The sequence below is a fragment of the Gopherus evgoodei genome, chromosome 4, assembly GCF_007399415.2.
Source record: "Gopherus evgoodei ecotype Sinaloan lineage chromosome 4, rGopEvg1_v1.p, whole genome shotgun sequence".
Classification (NCBI taxonomy): domain Eukaryota; kingdom Metazoa; phylum Chordata; order Testudines; family Testudinidae; genus Gopherus; species Gopherus evgoodei.
Window position 1 is genome coordinate 136,505,107 of NC_044325.1, and position 16,037 is coordinate 136,521,143.

General features: G+C 48.5%; 1 protein-coding gene across 1 annotated transcript in view; it reads left to right on the forward strand.

Annotated features, from left to right (window-relative positions):
• The window catches only part of RAB44 (RAB44, member RAS oncogene family), a 35,788-nt gene that overhangs the window by 12,751 nt on the left and 7,000 nt on the right, over positions 1 to 16,037 (forward strand). Inside the window, exons 6-15 of the mRNA XM_030561229.1 lie at positions 999 to 1,170; positions 2,955 to 3,101; positions 3,725 to 3,815; positions 6,265 to 6,360; positions 7,482 to 7,669; positions 8,632 to 8,680; positions 9,554 to 9,648; positions 11,648 to 12,879; positions 13,472 to 13,553; positions 14,564 to 14,678. Coding sequence (XP_030417089.1) covers positions 999 to 1,170; positions 2,955 to 3,101; positions 3,725 to 3,815; positions 6,265 to 6,360; positions 7,482 to 7,669; positions 8,632 to 8,680; positions 9,554 to 9,648; positions 11,648 to 12,879; positions 13,472 to 13,553; positions 14,564 to 14,678 — 2,267 coding nt within the window. The remainder of the gene's footprint in view (positions 1 to 998; positions 1,171 to 2,954; positions 3,102 to 3,724; positions 3,816 to 6,264; positions 6,361 to 7,481; positions 7,670 to 8,631; positions 8,681 to 9,553; positions 9,649 to 11,647; positions 12,880 to 13,471; positions 13,554 to 14,563; positions 14,679 to 16,037) is intronic.

Below are 16,037 nucleotides of genomic sequence, written 5' to 3' on the forward strand. Positions count from 1 at the left end.
CTCCGCCGAATTGCGGCCGAATACCTTAAAGTGCCGCCCCGCTCAAGAGTTGCCGCCCCAAGCACCTGCTTGGTAAGATGGTGCCTGGAGCCAGCCCTGACAGTGATGATCATGGTAGAAGGCTTGATGCTGCTCCCAGTTTAAGGGGCATGGATGGACTCTATGGCAGTGATTTCAGAACACATGCAAAGACGCAGCCCTCAGTCATGCTCTTCAAAGCCTCAAAAGGCTAGTGAAGATTTAAAGTTCACTTACCACAGCAGGGTAACGCTTTGCTGCAATGATTTTATTAATGCCCAGAGAATATTTGCCAAACTCTTCAGACTTGCTAGCTGTCTCTTTCATAAGAGCAACAGGCTTTTCCCCTCACTTAGCCCATTATCCACGCCATGTGCCTGACATGCCCACAGGCTGCCCCAGGTACACAACATAGTACTCCTTCTGCTTCAGGTGCCTGGACTCCCTCGCATTGCCCATGTGCCTCGAATGCCCAGCATGGCACACCTACCCAACCTTGGGCGTTGGCCACCTGCTGCGCAAGTAGCATGGCTCACTGGCCCAAACTTGCCTGCTGTTCTAGGTCCCTGTTCAGAATGTCTTCCCATAATGCACCATTTTCTTCCATTCTAAATCTATCAGTCAATCCAACCCAAGCGTGACTGTGCCGGGAAGCTGGCGAATGGTCACTCAGCTGCTCCCTTTTTTTACATGGGGAAGGTGAGACTGATGTCCTAGTCTGACAGTTTGCTTCTCCACCAGCTTTCTGAAATGACACCCTGGGCTTCTGAATCAGGAGGGCTGATTTTCAGAGGTGCTGCGCATGCAGAAACCAAAAGGAACTGCGTGTTCCCAGAGCCCCTGAAAACCACCTTACATAGGCATCTAAAGGTAGATTTAGGTGTCTAGCTTTGAGCACCCACATGGGAAGATGTTGGCCTTGGTGCTTCACTGTTGTATTGCATCCGGCCATTGATATAGTTTTGGTCGTCTATTGGCAGAACAGTTCCTGAGCTTGCAGACCATGACAAGGCAGCACAGGAGGAGGAAGACAGCTTCCAGGAGGGTGTACATGTCCCGCATGGACTACTCCTTGGAGGAAGCAGACAGCGAGGAAAGAAAATGCTTCAGAGCGTTCATGGACCAACTGGGAGCAGAAAATATCTTTGAAGAGTAAAAGTGCCCCAGCCACACCTTCATTTAGCACCTAGCAGGGGGTTCAGGGCTGGGATGGGGCTACATGATATTAGGGTTAAAGCTTGTGAGAAGGGTGGAATCCATGTGTAACACACTGGTCAAGCTCAATTCCCCATACAGGCTACCATGTGTGTGAATCTAGGGAGTTCAGGAATGGCTTAAGGCCACCTTTGCCTGCCCTCTCCATCCCTGCTCCAAAGATAGGAACAGAGGAACTGAGAATCAGGCCTTGAGCATAAACACAATCTTACCACTTGTCTCTATGGGAGGGTCATCATCAGGGGTTGAACTTGGGATCTCCAGCTTCATGAGCTCCTACTGCTTGTGCTGAAGGACCAATTCCATTAACTCAGAGGCAGTAGCAGACTCAAATCTCTTACATGGCTTGGCACCAGAGAGGGACAGAGACACACTTGGCCTGTGTACTACATGTGTTATTATTGAATCCTTCGAGAAGGGCATGTATCCCCCCCTTAGCAAGTTCTGCAGAGTACCCCAATTCATAGGCACCAACTTCATTGGTGCTCCGGGGCTGGAGCACCCATGGGGAAAAATTAGTGGGTCCTCTGCACCCACCGGCAGCGAAGCTTCCCTCACCCTCCGCCCCACCTCACCTCACCTCCTCCTCCCCCTGAGCGCACTGTGTCCCCGCTCCTTTGCCTAGCTCCCAGTGCTTCCTGCCACCAAACAGCTGTTGGTGGCGCTTAGGACTTTCCAGGAGATGGGGGGGAGGAGCGGGGACACAGTACTCTCAGGGGAGGAGATGGACAAGAGACAGGGTAGGGGCAGGGATTTAGGGAAAGGGGCTGGAATGGGAGCAGGGTGAGGGCGGTGCAGGGGTGGGGCCATGGATGGGGGTGGGGTCGAGCACCCACCGGGAACAGTGGAAGTCGGCGCCTATGCCCCAGTTCCATTCCAGGTCCATGCTGCTGATGGACTGTCACTATGGCTGTGGACAAACTTTTCACTGAGACATTTTGTCCAATGAAAATTGACTTTTTGAACAACACAAACATTTTTGTTTTGCTGGCGATCACCCAACTCTTCAACAGCATGAACAGTTTCATCCAAAAAGCTGGAAAATGTCAGGAAAAATTTTGAATGAGCAAACAAACATTTTATGTTGGAAACTTTGGTGGAAAAGAAAACCCATTTTTAACAAATCCAAATTCTCACCCTTGCCCATGTTCTCTATCCACAACCCTTTCCTCTAGCCTTCAGCAAAGTCCTTTAACAGACTTTTTCCAGTCTTTACAACCCATCTGTCCACTTACCACTATGGCAGTGATACAGTGGTTCAAGAGACAAATTAGCAATCAATATGACCTAAAAGAGCCACAGTCATGTGAATTCATTGTTTCATTTACTTTTTTTATATAGCTCTATGTTATTCTCACAGCAAAATGACTGACCAAGTATTCTACGACTGCTTAACAACACAGTAAGAGCATCCCAGCTGGTTAATTACTTAGATTGGTTAATAATTAAATCACACAGGGTTTTAATATCATGTGCTGCGAAGAGCCGCAGGTATTGTTAGGGGATCTTTCCTCACATCTAACCAGCAACTAGACCCCAAGGCAAAGATTCACCCAGCTATCACCAACAGATCAAATCAGGCTCCGACTTTGCTTAGCTTGCAAGACCCAATGGGATCTGAATGCTATTAAGCATGAAACATCCTAGTGCTTCATGCCTGAATGGACAATTCTATCATCTAGCCTGACCTCCAAACAACGTCTCTTTCTCTCTTTCCTCAGTCAGTCAGAGATTTGGAGGCTGTGGGTGAAGCTCCGTCAAGACGAGCCTCACCTGTTGGGGAACTTGGAGGAGTTCTTGGCCACAATGACGCACCGGATCAAGGAAGCTCAGAGGGAAAAGGTGACGTTGGAGCTGACCTTGAACAAGTGAGTGGCATGGTGGGGCTGGCGTGGAGGGATCCGCTTCCACAGACAGAGCCTTACAGAAGGGGAGATGAGTGGAGAATGGGGCTGTGAGAAACAGAAACCAAAGGAAGGAGGAGCTGCTTTCAGCATTCGCAGCTCTGGGAGAATGGATGGCTGCAGGGGTTAATAATCAGCTAATAATTAGTGTAGCCCAGATCAGATGTTGCCAAGGCCTATTTGTTGGCCCATATGAAATGGCCTTATGGACAGATTTCCACATTTCAAAACCACCTCTGCAGCGGGTCCTCTTACTGCAGTAGTGAGACAAAGGATTCAGGGCCCGATCCACCCCCATTGGAATCGATGGAGATAGATGTGTGTCAGATCAGACTCTTGAATGGAGACTGAATGCCCCTCTTACTTCTGAGAGTGGCCCTGGCCCCTGCCAGGTTGAGGTTGAAGCCAGGTTGAGACAAGGGCAGTGTGGAGGAGGAGGAGCTTGCCCAGCTGCTGCCCAAGTTGCACTGGTTCTGTAGGGAAAGAGAGGTCCCCAGGGCTAACGACTGGTCCCCTTTCACCAGTGCTACATTCCCCCAGTGCATACAGACCCATATTAAAGCTGCCTGCTCATTCCCTTGTGCCAGACGGGTCACTGATCACAACCGGGAGGTGCAGAAGCTGTATGAGGAAATGGAACAGCAAATAAACCGGGAGAAGCAGCGCCTGCAGCATGAGGTGGGTTCACAACCCAGACAGGCCTGGTCACAACCAGCTCCCGTGCGTGGCAATGGACGGAGGGAGGTATAGTTCCCTCCTAACTATGGTGGTATTCCCTCTTTGGGGATCCAGCTGTGGGGAGGCCTCTCAACCCAAACTATGGGGTTGGGCTCGAGTGTTCCCCGTCTGGGGCTCAGGTCCATCAGCAGAGCAGTGCTCTCACAGCCTCTCTGGCCTCACGTTTGGCACATGGACTGGGAAGAACTTTGCAGAGGAGCTAGGGATTTGCTCAGGGCCGCCCAGAGGATTCAGGGGGCCTGGGGCAAAGCAATTTCAGGGGCCCCTTCCATAAAAAAGAGTTGCAATACTATAGAAAACTATATTCTTGTGGGGGTCCCTGTAGGACCCGGGGCCTGGGGCAAATTGCCCCCCTCTGGGCGGCCCTGGATTCGCTGCTGGGATGTGGCCAGCTTTGGGATTTGGCCTTTTCCATGGTATTTGACCAGAGGGTTGGACACAGTCAGACCTTTCCTGAGAAAGGGAAGAACAAAAACAGGAGCCAGCCAGGTGCAGGGGAGGGTCATCAGCTTCCCTGCTGGTTGAATAGCCACACCCACATTTCCTGAACATTTGCAAGGATGAGCTGGGGCTCAAAAATATATCAAACCTCAAACCAGAGGATCAGCAGGATCAAATCCATCCACCACCACGAGTAACTGGGCTCAGGCCTACATGGTTCCCTCCTGGGCAGTCGTCCCTGACAGGTCTTGGCAGGGCAGGCAAGCTGCTCCATGTCCCCCACTGCAACTCCCTCCAACCTGTTTAACCGAAAACTTCCCCCAAGAATATACCTGCCAGAATAGGGGCCCAATTAAATGACTCTGCAGAGACTCACCAACCACTCCGCTCTGATGGGTTTGATCTAACCCCACATTCCCCTTTTATTCTTCATCTGTCCTTTGGTTTTTACCCTGCTGCCTTTCACTGCAAACATACCTGTTTCCTTCCACTCTCTGACCCCAGATTGTATCTGAATTCAAAATGCAGGGCAGCCTATTTATAAAAGGAGGCCCTCCCATGGGTGTGGTTATAGTAATTATGGGGTGGAGCTAGGGATTATATATACTGGTCTGATGCTGCCCACAGGCGATCTCAGGTTAGAAAGAGGGAAGACTCTGTTTACTGGCACTCAAAAAAAATCTCTCTGTGTGTTCACACATTCCTACCCTGTGTGTAATTTTTACAACTGTTCTTGGGTCTCCTGGATTTTGGGAGCCAGAATGTGACTTTGGGATTTCTAGAGTGAACGGATTCCTCCTGGGAGGAGAATTGAGGACATAAAGCTGAGGATATTCTTCCCTCACCTCTTGTCATAATATGGAACCTATTTGCCTTTAACAAAGATGGTACATGCACCAACAAAGCTTCCAGTGATTATTATTTATATCCCAACAGCGCCTAGTGTCCCCAGGTGAGATCTGGGCCCCACTGTGGTAGGTGCTGTACAAACACATAATAAAGCAGTTCTGGTCCTGTAGTGCTTTCAGTCTTAATAGACTAGTGGGAGAAAGGGAGTGACATCACATCCTTTTTACTGGAGGGGAACTGAGGCCCAGGGAGATCAAGTGGGTTGCCCAAACTCAGACCTCAGATTTCCTGCACCTCAGTCATGTGGCATCATCACAAGAGCACCCTTCCTATTCTCTCTTCCACGACGATTTGTTTTCAGGGACCCAGCTTCACAGCACCAGTCTCTCAGCCCCCTTTGAGCTGGCTCTGAAGCATGCACCATTCCCGTTTCTGCTGTGCGGTCTGACGTCTCTCCCCGCCCTCACCCCAGACACATATGTTAGTCATTCTTGGTGTTAAACGTATTGTTCAAAATCCCTCTGCAGCCACGTGGATAGATGGCCAACTAGACCCACTCTGTCCAGTTCTCCAGGCTGCCAGGGGTTTGCCATGATGGAGTGTTGCCACCAACCTGCCTATGGGGTCTAAGGAAGTGTAACCCCTGCTTGCTTGGAATGGCACTCTGTCCCCTTCTAATGGTGGCTGAAGCCTAGACCCCTAGAGCTTGATGAGCATGCTACAACCTTGGCTAAGAGAATGATGTATTTTGGCTCATGTAGCAGAAGCTCATGCATTTAGCTCCAGAGATCCAAGGTTTGATCCCCGCTGCTGACGCCCCTTTGTGGGTTGGCGTTACAGAAACAATATTTAACTTTCAGCTTAAGATTGTGGATCAGATCCTCTGAGCTATGCCTGTGGCCCCTGAACATAAAGGGTGAAATTCCCCCCTTAGAGCTGTGCAGCAGCCCTGCTGAAATGAACAAAGCCATCAGGATTGCTCGGTGTACTGAGTTCCTAGTGTGGAGAGGATTTGTTACTCTGGGTAGCATCAGGGAATTGTCCTTGAGTGGCTGGTCATATAAAGAGACTGGCATTAACATTTCCTCTGTGATTCCAGAGTAAAGCAAGAAGTCACCTGCACACCACGGAGGTGCAGAGAGCACTAGACGTTGTGGATGGGGAAGTGCAGCGCTTGCTGGTGGTTCAAAGTGAGGTGAGATGTTCTGTGGCCTGCAGAGGACTCAGTTGAGTTCCTAGAGGGGCGAATGTCCACATCATCGCAGTTTTGGGTGGCAGACAGAGCAGAGAGGGCAAGGACTGCTTGGGCTGCTCCTCATGCAGCACAGCTCCTCTTGGCACCATGCTGAGCACTGTTTCTGTACTAAGATGAAAGAGCAGCTCCTACTGAGTCACTCCACAGAAAGCATCTCCTGTGCCCGCCTCCATTAGCCCAGGCTACAAGTGTCATAACCAGATCCCCGGCCTGTTAGCTCAGCCAATCAAGTCCTGTTCCTCAGGCCCCTTTTATTGGAGCTGGTCGCTGACAGAAGTATATAATACCAAAATACCACATATTAACCCTTTGCTTGCTGCTCGAGTGTCCCAGCTATATCCAGATGCAATGCACTTGCTGTGCTGAAGACCATACCAGGTGTGCTTCTGGGTATGCTAAGCACATCCAAGCAAAAGGCACCTGCTGTGATGCTGAATATTCCAGGCATGCCTGAGCAAAGACACAGAGTTGTGCTTCTAAATGTACCAGACATGCCTGGGCAGAAGGAACCAGGTGTGATGCTGAACACACCGGGCCTTGCAGTGCAGATCTCTGTTGCACAGTCTTGGTCCATGGATGCCTGTGGAAATTCCACCCACAGAACCAATGCAGAATACACTGCAAAGGTCTGCAGTGCAAATCGCCAGGGACATTTTCCCATCCGTTGCACCGTTACCCTCCTGCTGAGTTGGGGTACAATACTGGGAGGCTAGGACATTCCACACTAGTGAATAAAACCCAGGCCTTAACAATCAGCCTCACCAATTCTAACCAAGCAGAGCACTAGCTCCTGGGAGAAGGTAGAAGGTAGAACTGTTTCTCCATTGTGTCATTAGTTTGGGACCCAGCCTTCAAGCCCTGTTTGAAATAGGAGTTGGTGCATTTTTTGCAATGGAGACAGGTGCCTTGAGCTGCGCCAGTTTAGGCCAGTGGGGAACTTGGCCCCAGGGATTGCTCAGTTCATTGTTAACAGGTTTCCACATATGCAGCTGGCAAATCTAACACCCTCCTGCAGGCTCCTTTATGAGTGCCTGAATCTGCCACCTCTTCTCTCCTCCAAGCTCGAGACCCAGTTCCATAGCCTCAGCACCAAGCAGCATGCTGCCACCAGTGAGAACCAGAGGCTGAAAGAAAACAACCAGGACCTGGAGAACCAGCTGCAGCAAATTCACATTCAGCTCCAGGAGACCCAAGGGCATCTGGGTGCTATGAGGGGCAGGATATCTCAGCTTCACGACAAGGAAGAGAGGCAAGTACTCCTCTGTTCATTGGTGGTATCATTCCCTATGGGACACATGCCAAGAGAAAAGTAGTTTACTTATCCTGTGGCTAAGCTGAGCTCCATCCTCTCCTCAGAAGGTTCTCCCAGTGCTGGAGTAACTTGAATCCCCTTCTCTCTCATATAAGAGTCATTTCCACCTGAACACTGCTTGGGGGCTCACAAGAAAAGAAGTTTGTGGGTCTGAGTCCATATCCTAGGGAACAGGTCTCTACAGCATCAAGGGAGGCAGTGTTTCCTAGTGGATAAAGCCCTGGACTGGGACTTGGGAGACCTGGATTCTATTCCTGGCTCTGTCACTGGTTTGCTAGGTGGCCTTGGGCAAGTCACTTCACCTCCCCATGCCTCAGTTTCCCCATCTGTAAAAGGGGAATAATGATAATTACCTTCTCTGTAAAACTCTTTGAGGTCTGTGGGTGAAAAGTGCTATATAAAAGCTAGGTGTTACCATCGTCATCATCACAAAACTAATTAGCTGCTTTTGGGCCAGTGTCAGCAGAGAGGCTAAGGGCTGAATAGACTTCCAGATCACATCTGAGGCAAGGCCCAGTGTGTGGGGAAGATGCTTGCCTAGCTGCTGCCCAGGCTGTACCTGCCCCGTGAAGAGAGCATTTTACCTTCTAAGGCTGTCCCCTCTCATCATTCATATCATATGTTCTACATATCATCTCATTCACATCATACGTTCTACATAACAGCCACTCTTCAAATACATCCCTCTTCCTTTCTGCACCGTCTTCTCAGCCATGCGCTGTGAGCCTCCTGTCTCCGATCTCACCAGCTGTCCCATCACAAGATCAGAACTGCTGCCAATGCAGACAGCAGCACCCTGTGGCAGAGGGCCCATAGTGCAAAAACAGCAGGGGTGTGAAAAGGCTTAGGCGTAGGAGTGGTACATTGTAATTCTTGCCACCACCTCTTTCTATTTGCAGAGACAAACCATTGGCTCAGGCGACCTGTGAGATCCCTTCGCCTTCCCAGGTATCTCATCTGTGCAGGGGGAAAATGATCCTGTTTTCATGCTACAGGTTACGGGGAGGGGATGGGGATGGGGAGGATCAGTTAGCTTCTCCCTTCTCCCATGTAGCACGGCTTTTGCCTTCCACCTCAACATGGCTGCCTCCTCTCACACTGGCACTAACCCTGCCCTCCCACCATGCGAGGGGCTGACCAGCTGCAGTGGCCCCAGTACCACCAAAGACACTGTTTCAGCAAAGCCTTCTGGGACACAGCCATGCTTGTGGTGGAACCTTACCTCATTTTCTGCATTTCTGAAACTAAGCAGTGTGAGGGATGGGTGAGGCCATGTAAGAGATGTACATTGCTCTGAAGTTGCAATTCCGGCTCTCAGGCCCACCCCCTCATCCCAGGCTCTAGGGCCTGAGTTGTAAGGTCAAAGCAATGTCTACACAGCTATTTTTAGCATCCTAGCCCCATCCCTGCTTGCACAAGGCTCTCTCCCAGATGCAGTGTAGACAGACCCATAAAGGGAGTCGGTGTGGCTGACTGGATAGGATCCTGAACCAGAGGAGGAAAGAGTTGGGTTCAATTCTCAGCTCTACCCCTGATGGGCTGCAAGTTGTTTCCCCTCACTGGGCCTCAGTTTCTCCATCAGTGAAATGTGGATGATGATACTGGCCACAGTAAAGCACTTGGAGATTGAGGGGTGAAAAGTGTTACGTAAAAGTATTTTTAGAAGGTCCATTCATCACAATCTGCCTACCAGAGGGACAGGATAAGAGAGTTTATGCTGCAGAGAAAGGGCTGTAGCCAGCACAAGCACAAAGCGATTTTTCCTTTTAAGTTCTCGCACCAATGATGTTTTCTCTCTCCCTTTTCCCTGGCTTGTTTAAGGAAACTTTGAACAAGGATAAAATGTTCTGCTCTGAAATGTATATTAGACTTGGATCCCAGCAGAGCGATGATACACCAGACAGCTCCCGTCAGCCGTAAGTGGCCCAAATGGAGGCGATTTGTTTAGATAAGGCAGGATCAAAGGAGTGATGATTACCTCCCTGGTGATACCTCAGTCCTACTCCATGACATCTATCATGTTCCTCCCATCTGCTGAGGTTCTACTGAAACCCCAGTGGGACACTGTGTTGTACCTAGCACATGATGTGAGGGAACGTTTTGCCCAATGTATCTCATACGCTGAGCAGCACTGGAGGGGCATTTTTCCCTGATGTTCCTTGTATTTGGAGCAAATCTAGAGGGGGATTTTGTGCACTGTATCCCAAGAGAGAGAAGGATGATATTTTGGGGGAGGGTTTTTTGGTGGTTTCTGCATTGACTCATGTAAGATGCTGACTAAGTGGACAAAGCACCCTTCCAGTAGCTAGTCCACAGAGTCCTACTGCTGCCACTGGACAATGGGGTTACTCTTTAGCCCAAGTGGTAGAGGCCTGAGAGGTGGTGCTGAAGAGGTTCTATCCCCACTAACCCCCCAGCACAGGGCATTGTTAACTTACCTCCTTACCTATCTAGCAGTCTCTCTGCCAACCTTTATCCTTTACAAAGCTCGGTTATTTTAATTGGATGCCCGTGATCATCCCTTTCTGCTGTTTTACCTTTGCATCAAGCCCTCATCATGTTTTACCGAAAGGCTTCTTTATCAGTGGTTTGGGCCATTTACTTTTCTTTTAATCTCACCCAGTGCACAAGGGACTAAACAATAATCCCTCAAGCCAGGTGCAATTGTTTTTATTGCTGCATTAACATACATGAGGAGCGAGTAAGATGCCTCTTACCCCCCTGCTTTGCTCCCCATGCAGGGTGGGAGGTGAACTCTGCAGATGCACCTCTGAACTCTGGGTCTGCACTGACCAGGGGCAGCAACCAGGGGTGCATAGAAGGGTTGGGCATGTGAAGGGGACTTTTGGGTTGCTGGACTTAAGAACCTGAGGGGAAAAGGACACTGCCCAACCTAACTGAGGGGGGTCTTTACTTATGGTTTACGTTTATGAACCCTGTTTGTGGTGGTTTTGCACATTAACACTGAGTTACTTCCTTCCTTTTATTAAAAGTTTCTTTTCTACATTCAGATGCTATGCTTGCAAGTGGGGAAGTATTGCCTCTCAGAGGCGCCCACGGGTGAAAGTAACTTACAGGACTTACCGGTACTGCGGAGTCCTGAAGGGGGCATGGCCTCATCCAGAAGAGGTGTGGCCTCAAGATTTAAAGACCCTGGGGCACTGGCTGTGGCTGCGAGCTCCAGGGCCTTTAAATCAACCAAGGGCTCCCAGCTGAAGAGGTGGCTGGGAGTCCCCGCCCCCCGGGCTCAGGGGCAAATTAAAGGGCTCTGGGCTCCGGCCACTGGGGGTAACCCTGAGCTTTGTGGGGCTGGGGCAGGGATTTAAAGGGCCCAGAGCTCCTGTCACTGAGGGGAGCCCCGAGCCCTTTAAATCCTGGCCCCAGCCTGGCTGCCAGAGCTGTGGCTGGGATTCAAAGGGGTCTGGGCTGCCCGCAGCGGCAGGGAGCTCTGAGCCCTTTAAATCTCAGTCGCGGCTGGGATTTAAAGGGCTCTGGGCTGCCCACTGGGAACTCTGAGCCCTTTAAATCTCAGCCGCCTTTTCAGAGCCCTTTCAATCCCCACCATGGAAGCCGATGTGGTCCAGCACAGCGTACCGGACCGGACCAGCTTACTTTCACCTCTGGAGGTGCCCAGGGGTGATGGGTAAATTTCCCAGGTTACTGGGTGAGGACTCGAGCTGGTTATGTGTTGAATCGATGGAAAGGAACCCCTAGATATGGAACCTGGCCCTGGCTGCTGCTGGATCCACCCAGCAGAAAGTTAACATACAAGCACGGCATGCCTGCTCTCTGATGTATTTCACAGCACTGGTACAGTCCATAGAGCTCAGTGCAATGTAGTGTGTTCGTGTGTCCATTATGGCCTTACTTTCTCTCTCCTGTACATAGCATATGCCATTGTGTATTATTTTGCAGGGTGCCGTACGGTATTTCATTTGGTCCTGAAGCTGATTTGGGACAGAGGACAAGAGTGATCTCCATAGAAGAAGACCCCTTCACAGAGTTTATGAAAAAGGGAGAGGCATTCTTCCAGCAGGAACTTTCAGGCCAAAGCTCTTTGCTCAGTGAACTGAATGATGCAATAGCAGCTCTGAACAAGGTGTCTGAACCACAAGTACCAGGGACAGATGACCTACTGCATGGGGATGCTTCTTTACAGCCAGCCAGACAAGGTGGGGATTCTGAGCAAAGAATCAAGCAGGTCAGAGATTCAGAGCATCAGGTGCTCTCAAGAAATGACAATGAACTTAAGGCCCTGCCTGAGGCACTATCAGTCCTTTCCACCAGTCAGGCTACATCCCAAAGAGAGGCTCTTAAACAGGGACCAACTCAAGCAGAACCTCACACACAGGAGGTGAAGCAGGCTTGGGCTTCTGAGCCAGCAACACATGATCAGGCTCAAAAACTCACAAAGAAAGAGGTTGTTTATGCAGAGGTACAGCCCCCTGCTGTTTCAGAGCCAGCAATGCAAACCACCATTCACAAGCAGAACCCGCCAGAGGGAGGTGTTCTCCTGCCAGGTGTATCGCAGCCTGGCATTACAGAGCAGACAGATGAAATTCAGAAGTGGGTATCAATGAAGAGAGATGTGGTCCTTGCAGATGTGTGGTCACCTGCTGTTTCTGAGCAGGCACTGCTGAAGGAAAAGCCTCCAAAAATGAAAGTGCCGGAGAAGATATCTGAGCAGAGAGAGACACCAAAACAGGAGACACCACCAACTTATTTCCCTCACGTGGGAGCCCTGCACAAGGAAGGTGTAGAAAATGAACAAGGAGAAGCCCTTCTCAGAGCAAGCCAGCTGGGGGATACACTCCAGGCCAAGATGCAGCCCCAAAGCACTGGGAAACCAGAAGCAACACGGGCAGAAGAAACAAGAGGAGACATGGATATTTTTCAGCAAGAGGAGAAGCAAATTAGCAGTTTGAAAGTGAATGAGGATGCAACCCCCAAACTGGGAGGCCAGGGATACCAAGCTAATGTGACACCAGAGCAGCCAGGAGGAGCTGCTAAAGGCACCACAGAGACCTGCCCTGATCCAGACCATCTTTATAATGTGTTGTTTGTGGGGGACTCAAATGTTGGCAAAACATCGTTTCTGTACCGGTTACACGAGGATTCCTTCAACCCAAACCTAACTGCTACTGTAGGTAAGAATTCCACAGCTTCCATTAAGCATAAATACAGTCCTGTAGGGACATAGGACTTGCCCTGCCAAATCAAACCAATGATGGATTAAGTCAGGGAATCCAGGAGTGGCCAATTGTTGATGCATGAGAGGAAGGTGAGAGACACACCTCCACATATTTAAGATGGATTTGTACAGATATACCTTGAGCTTGGGTACGTTACCAATCTCAGGCCCCAATCCCGCAGTCTGATCTGTGCATGGGCTCTCACTGGACTCTGCAGCAACAAGGGGCTGGCTGTGCGGATCGGACTGCAGGATCGGTGATAAACATTAAATAAAGTACCCGATCCATTGTACAGGGGGGCAATGGAGCAGAAAATCTCCCTGGTCCATGAACCGGTTAGCAGAACATGCTCAACTGTTACTCTTATTAGTCATCACAAAACTAACCAGACCTTCTTAAATCCCAGCCACTATTCTGGGATTTTAATCTGAGAAGAGACTATTGTGATCATCTAGGCTGGCCACAGAATATCACCCTATCACGCCTGCCCCATGTCCATATCTCATGGCTGAATTATACTGCATTACAAATGTGCTGTATGCCCTAGGAATGGATTATCGGGTCAAAAACCTTTTTGTGGACAACAAGTGCTTTGCTCTACGCCTGTGGGACACGGCTGGCCAAGAAAGGTAAGGCACAGTGCTATATATACAAAAAAGAATGCGTACAGGGAAATACAGCTTTGGATAAGGAAAGCCACATAAATACATGCTCACACAAGACGTTTGAAAGGATAAAGTCCAGATGAACAATAAACATCCAAGCTCATTGGGGCAAGACTGAATTTAGGGAGACCTTTAGTCCCCAGGGCTGTCAGTAGGACCCCTCTCATAAGTACTGAAGGCCAAACCTCGGTACCACTCAACTCAAGGCAAACTCCTGCTGATGTCAGAGAGGCCAGAATTTGACCCTAAATTCACAGATATGTGCGTGTGTATCTACTTAGCATATCAGGGTTGGAAGGAACCTCAGGAGGTCATCTAGTCCAACCCCCTACTCAAAGCAGGACTAATTCCTACACAGATTTTTGCCCCAAATAGCTCTCTCAAGCATTGAACTCACAACCCTGGGTTTAGCAGGCCAGTGCTCAAACTACTGAGCTATCTCAACATATACACATAATATGGAGTGTGTGTATTTACTCTATTTATATATGTATATACCTAGACACAAATATCTGTATGTATTTTGTGTGTTTATCTGTATATGGTAAACACAAAATATAATGTGTGTGTATTTACTCCATGTGTATGCATATACACATACACACATAACTATAATTACCTGTTATCTATCTATAAACAGATGCACACACAGTTAAGGCTTTGCAACATTGTAATAAATTTTGAAATTTATTTCTGCCAAAGCTTTGCAACCCCCTGCCCATATTCTCCCCCAGTTTCACTTATCTGTCAAACTTTGCAAAATGGTGTCTTTGCTTCACACCCTTGCTGGAGGGAATATTTGCATATTTTTGCACATTTGCATTTTCAGTTTTGTTACCATGGTTTTGCACAACCCCTACCTGAAACACACTTTGTATGTACTTGTGGGTTTTTTTATACCTCTGGATTGCTGTTAAAAATGGTGCAAAAAGAGTAAGTACCTAAGTGTAAAAAGCAAAAGTGCTTTCTGACAGGTACCATAGCATCACCAAGCAGTTCTTCCGAAAAGCTGACGGAGTGGTGTTGATGTATGATGTCACTTCAGAATATTCCTTCGCAGACGTGCGGTACTGGCTGAATTGTATCCAGGTAAGTATAATGGGTGAAATCCTGGCTCCACTGAAGGTAATGCCAAGACTCCCAGTGACTTCAATGGGACGAGGCTTCCACCCTATAATTCTTTATGCTTTATTAGTTCTTTCTATCTGAGGATTTCCAAGTACTTCACAAACATTAATGAACTGAGACTCATTTCTCTCTTAAGAGGTAGGTGAGTATTATTATCCCCATTTTACAGCTCAGAAACTGAGGCACGGAGAGGTAAGGTAATATGCCCGATGCTGCACAGTGAGTCAGTGGAGCACTATGGCTAGAACTCAAATCTCTGCTTTAGCTACAAAACCATCTGGCCCATGTGAATGCTGTAACGGAATCAGGATAGGCACAGGGCCAGATCTGTAGCTGGTTGAAATCAGGATAGCTTCATTGAAGCGACGCCAATTTACACTATCAGAGAATCTGGCCCAAAGAGTCTACATGTTTCTTCACTCTGGCTTTCCCTTCCTTTCATGCGGGTGGGTGTTACAGACCATATTCTGCTCTCTGTGACAGAAGTGTAAACTCAGTGATGCTGTTCTCTTCAACTGAGTTACTCCAGATCAGTGGCCCCCAAACTGTAACAACCCATGAACCCCTTTCACTAAAATGTCAAGTCTCGCGAACCTCCTCCTAAAAATGAATATTTCCAGGGATTTTCTCCTTTACCTGAGTATAAATTATAAAAAGCCGTAATCTTGGAAATATAAAAAAAATTATGACATGCTTATTACACACTATTTATTATTAATTATTATTTATCATTACAGTATTTTTATTACATTATGAAAACTCCTCCAAGATCTCACTTTCGTAGCTTGTATCACTTTGAATAAGCCTGTTATAAGACAAGGCTCCTATGTTTCATCAAGGAGTATCAGATGTGAAACAGCATAAAGGTATTTAAGAAGCCAACTCAAAAAGTTCCTCCTACACAAGCATTCAGGTCTTGAGCAGTCCAGGCAAATAACGCTCATTACAACAAAGCTTAAACTTGTTCTTCATAATAATTTTAAAAACAATACTAGCTGCCTATTTAATTTTAAAAACAGCAAAAAATATCCACCTCCCTTTCCATTTCATAAAAGGAGTCTTGAAGTTTAAATCTCAGTGTGATAGATACACTTGCTTTGATCTGCTTCTCTCTTGAAAGTCCAGGGGCTCTGGGCTGCTGGCCCCGTGCTGCCTGGGGTCCCTAGGGACAGCTCTGTCTGCCATTAGGGATTTTTTTTCTTCAAGAACCCCCTGTAACATTTCATGAATCCCCAGGGGTTCACGAACCCCAATTTGGGAACCACTGCCCCAGATTAACCCCCGTGTGATTGGAATCTGAATTTGGCTGGGTAATAAGTC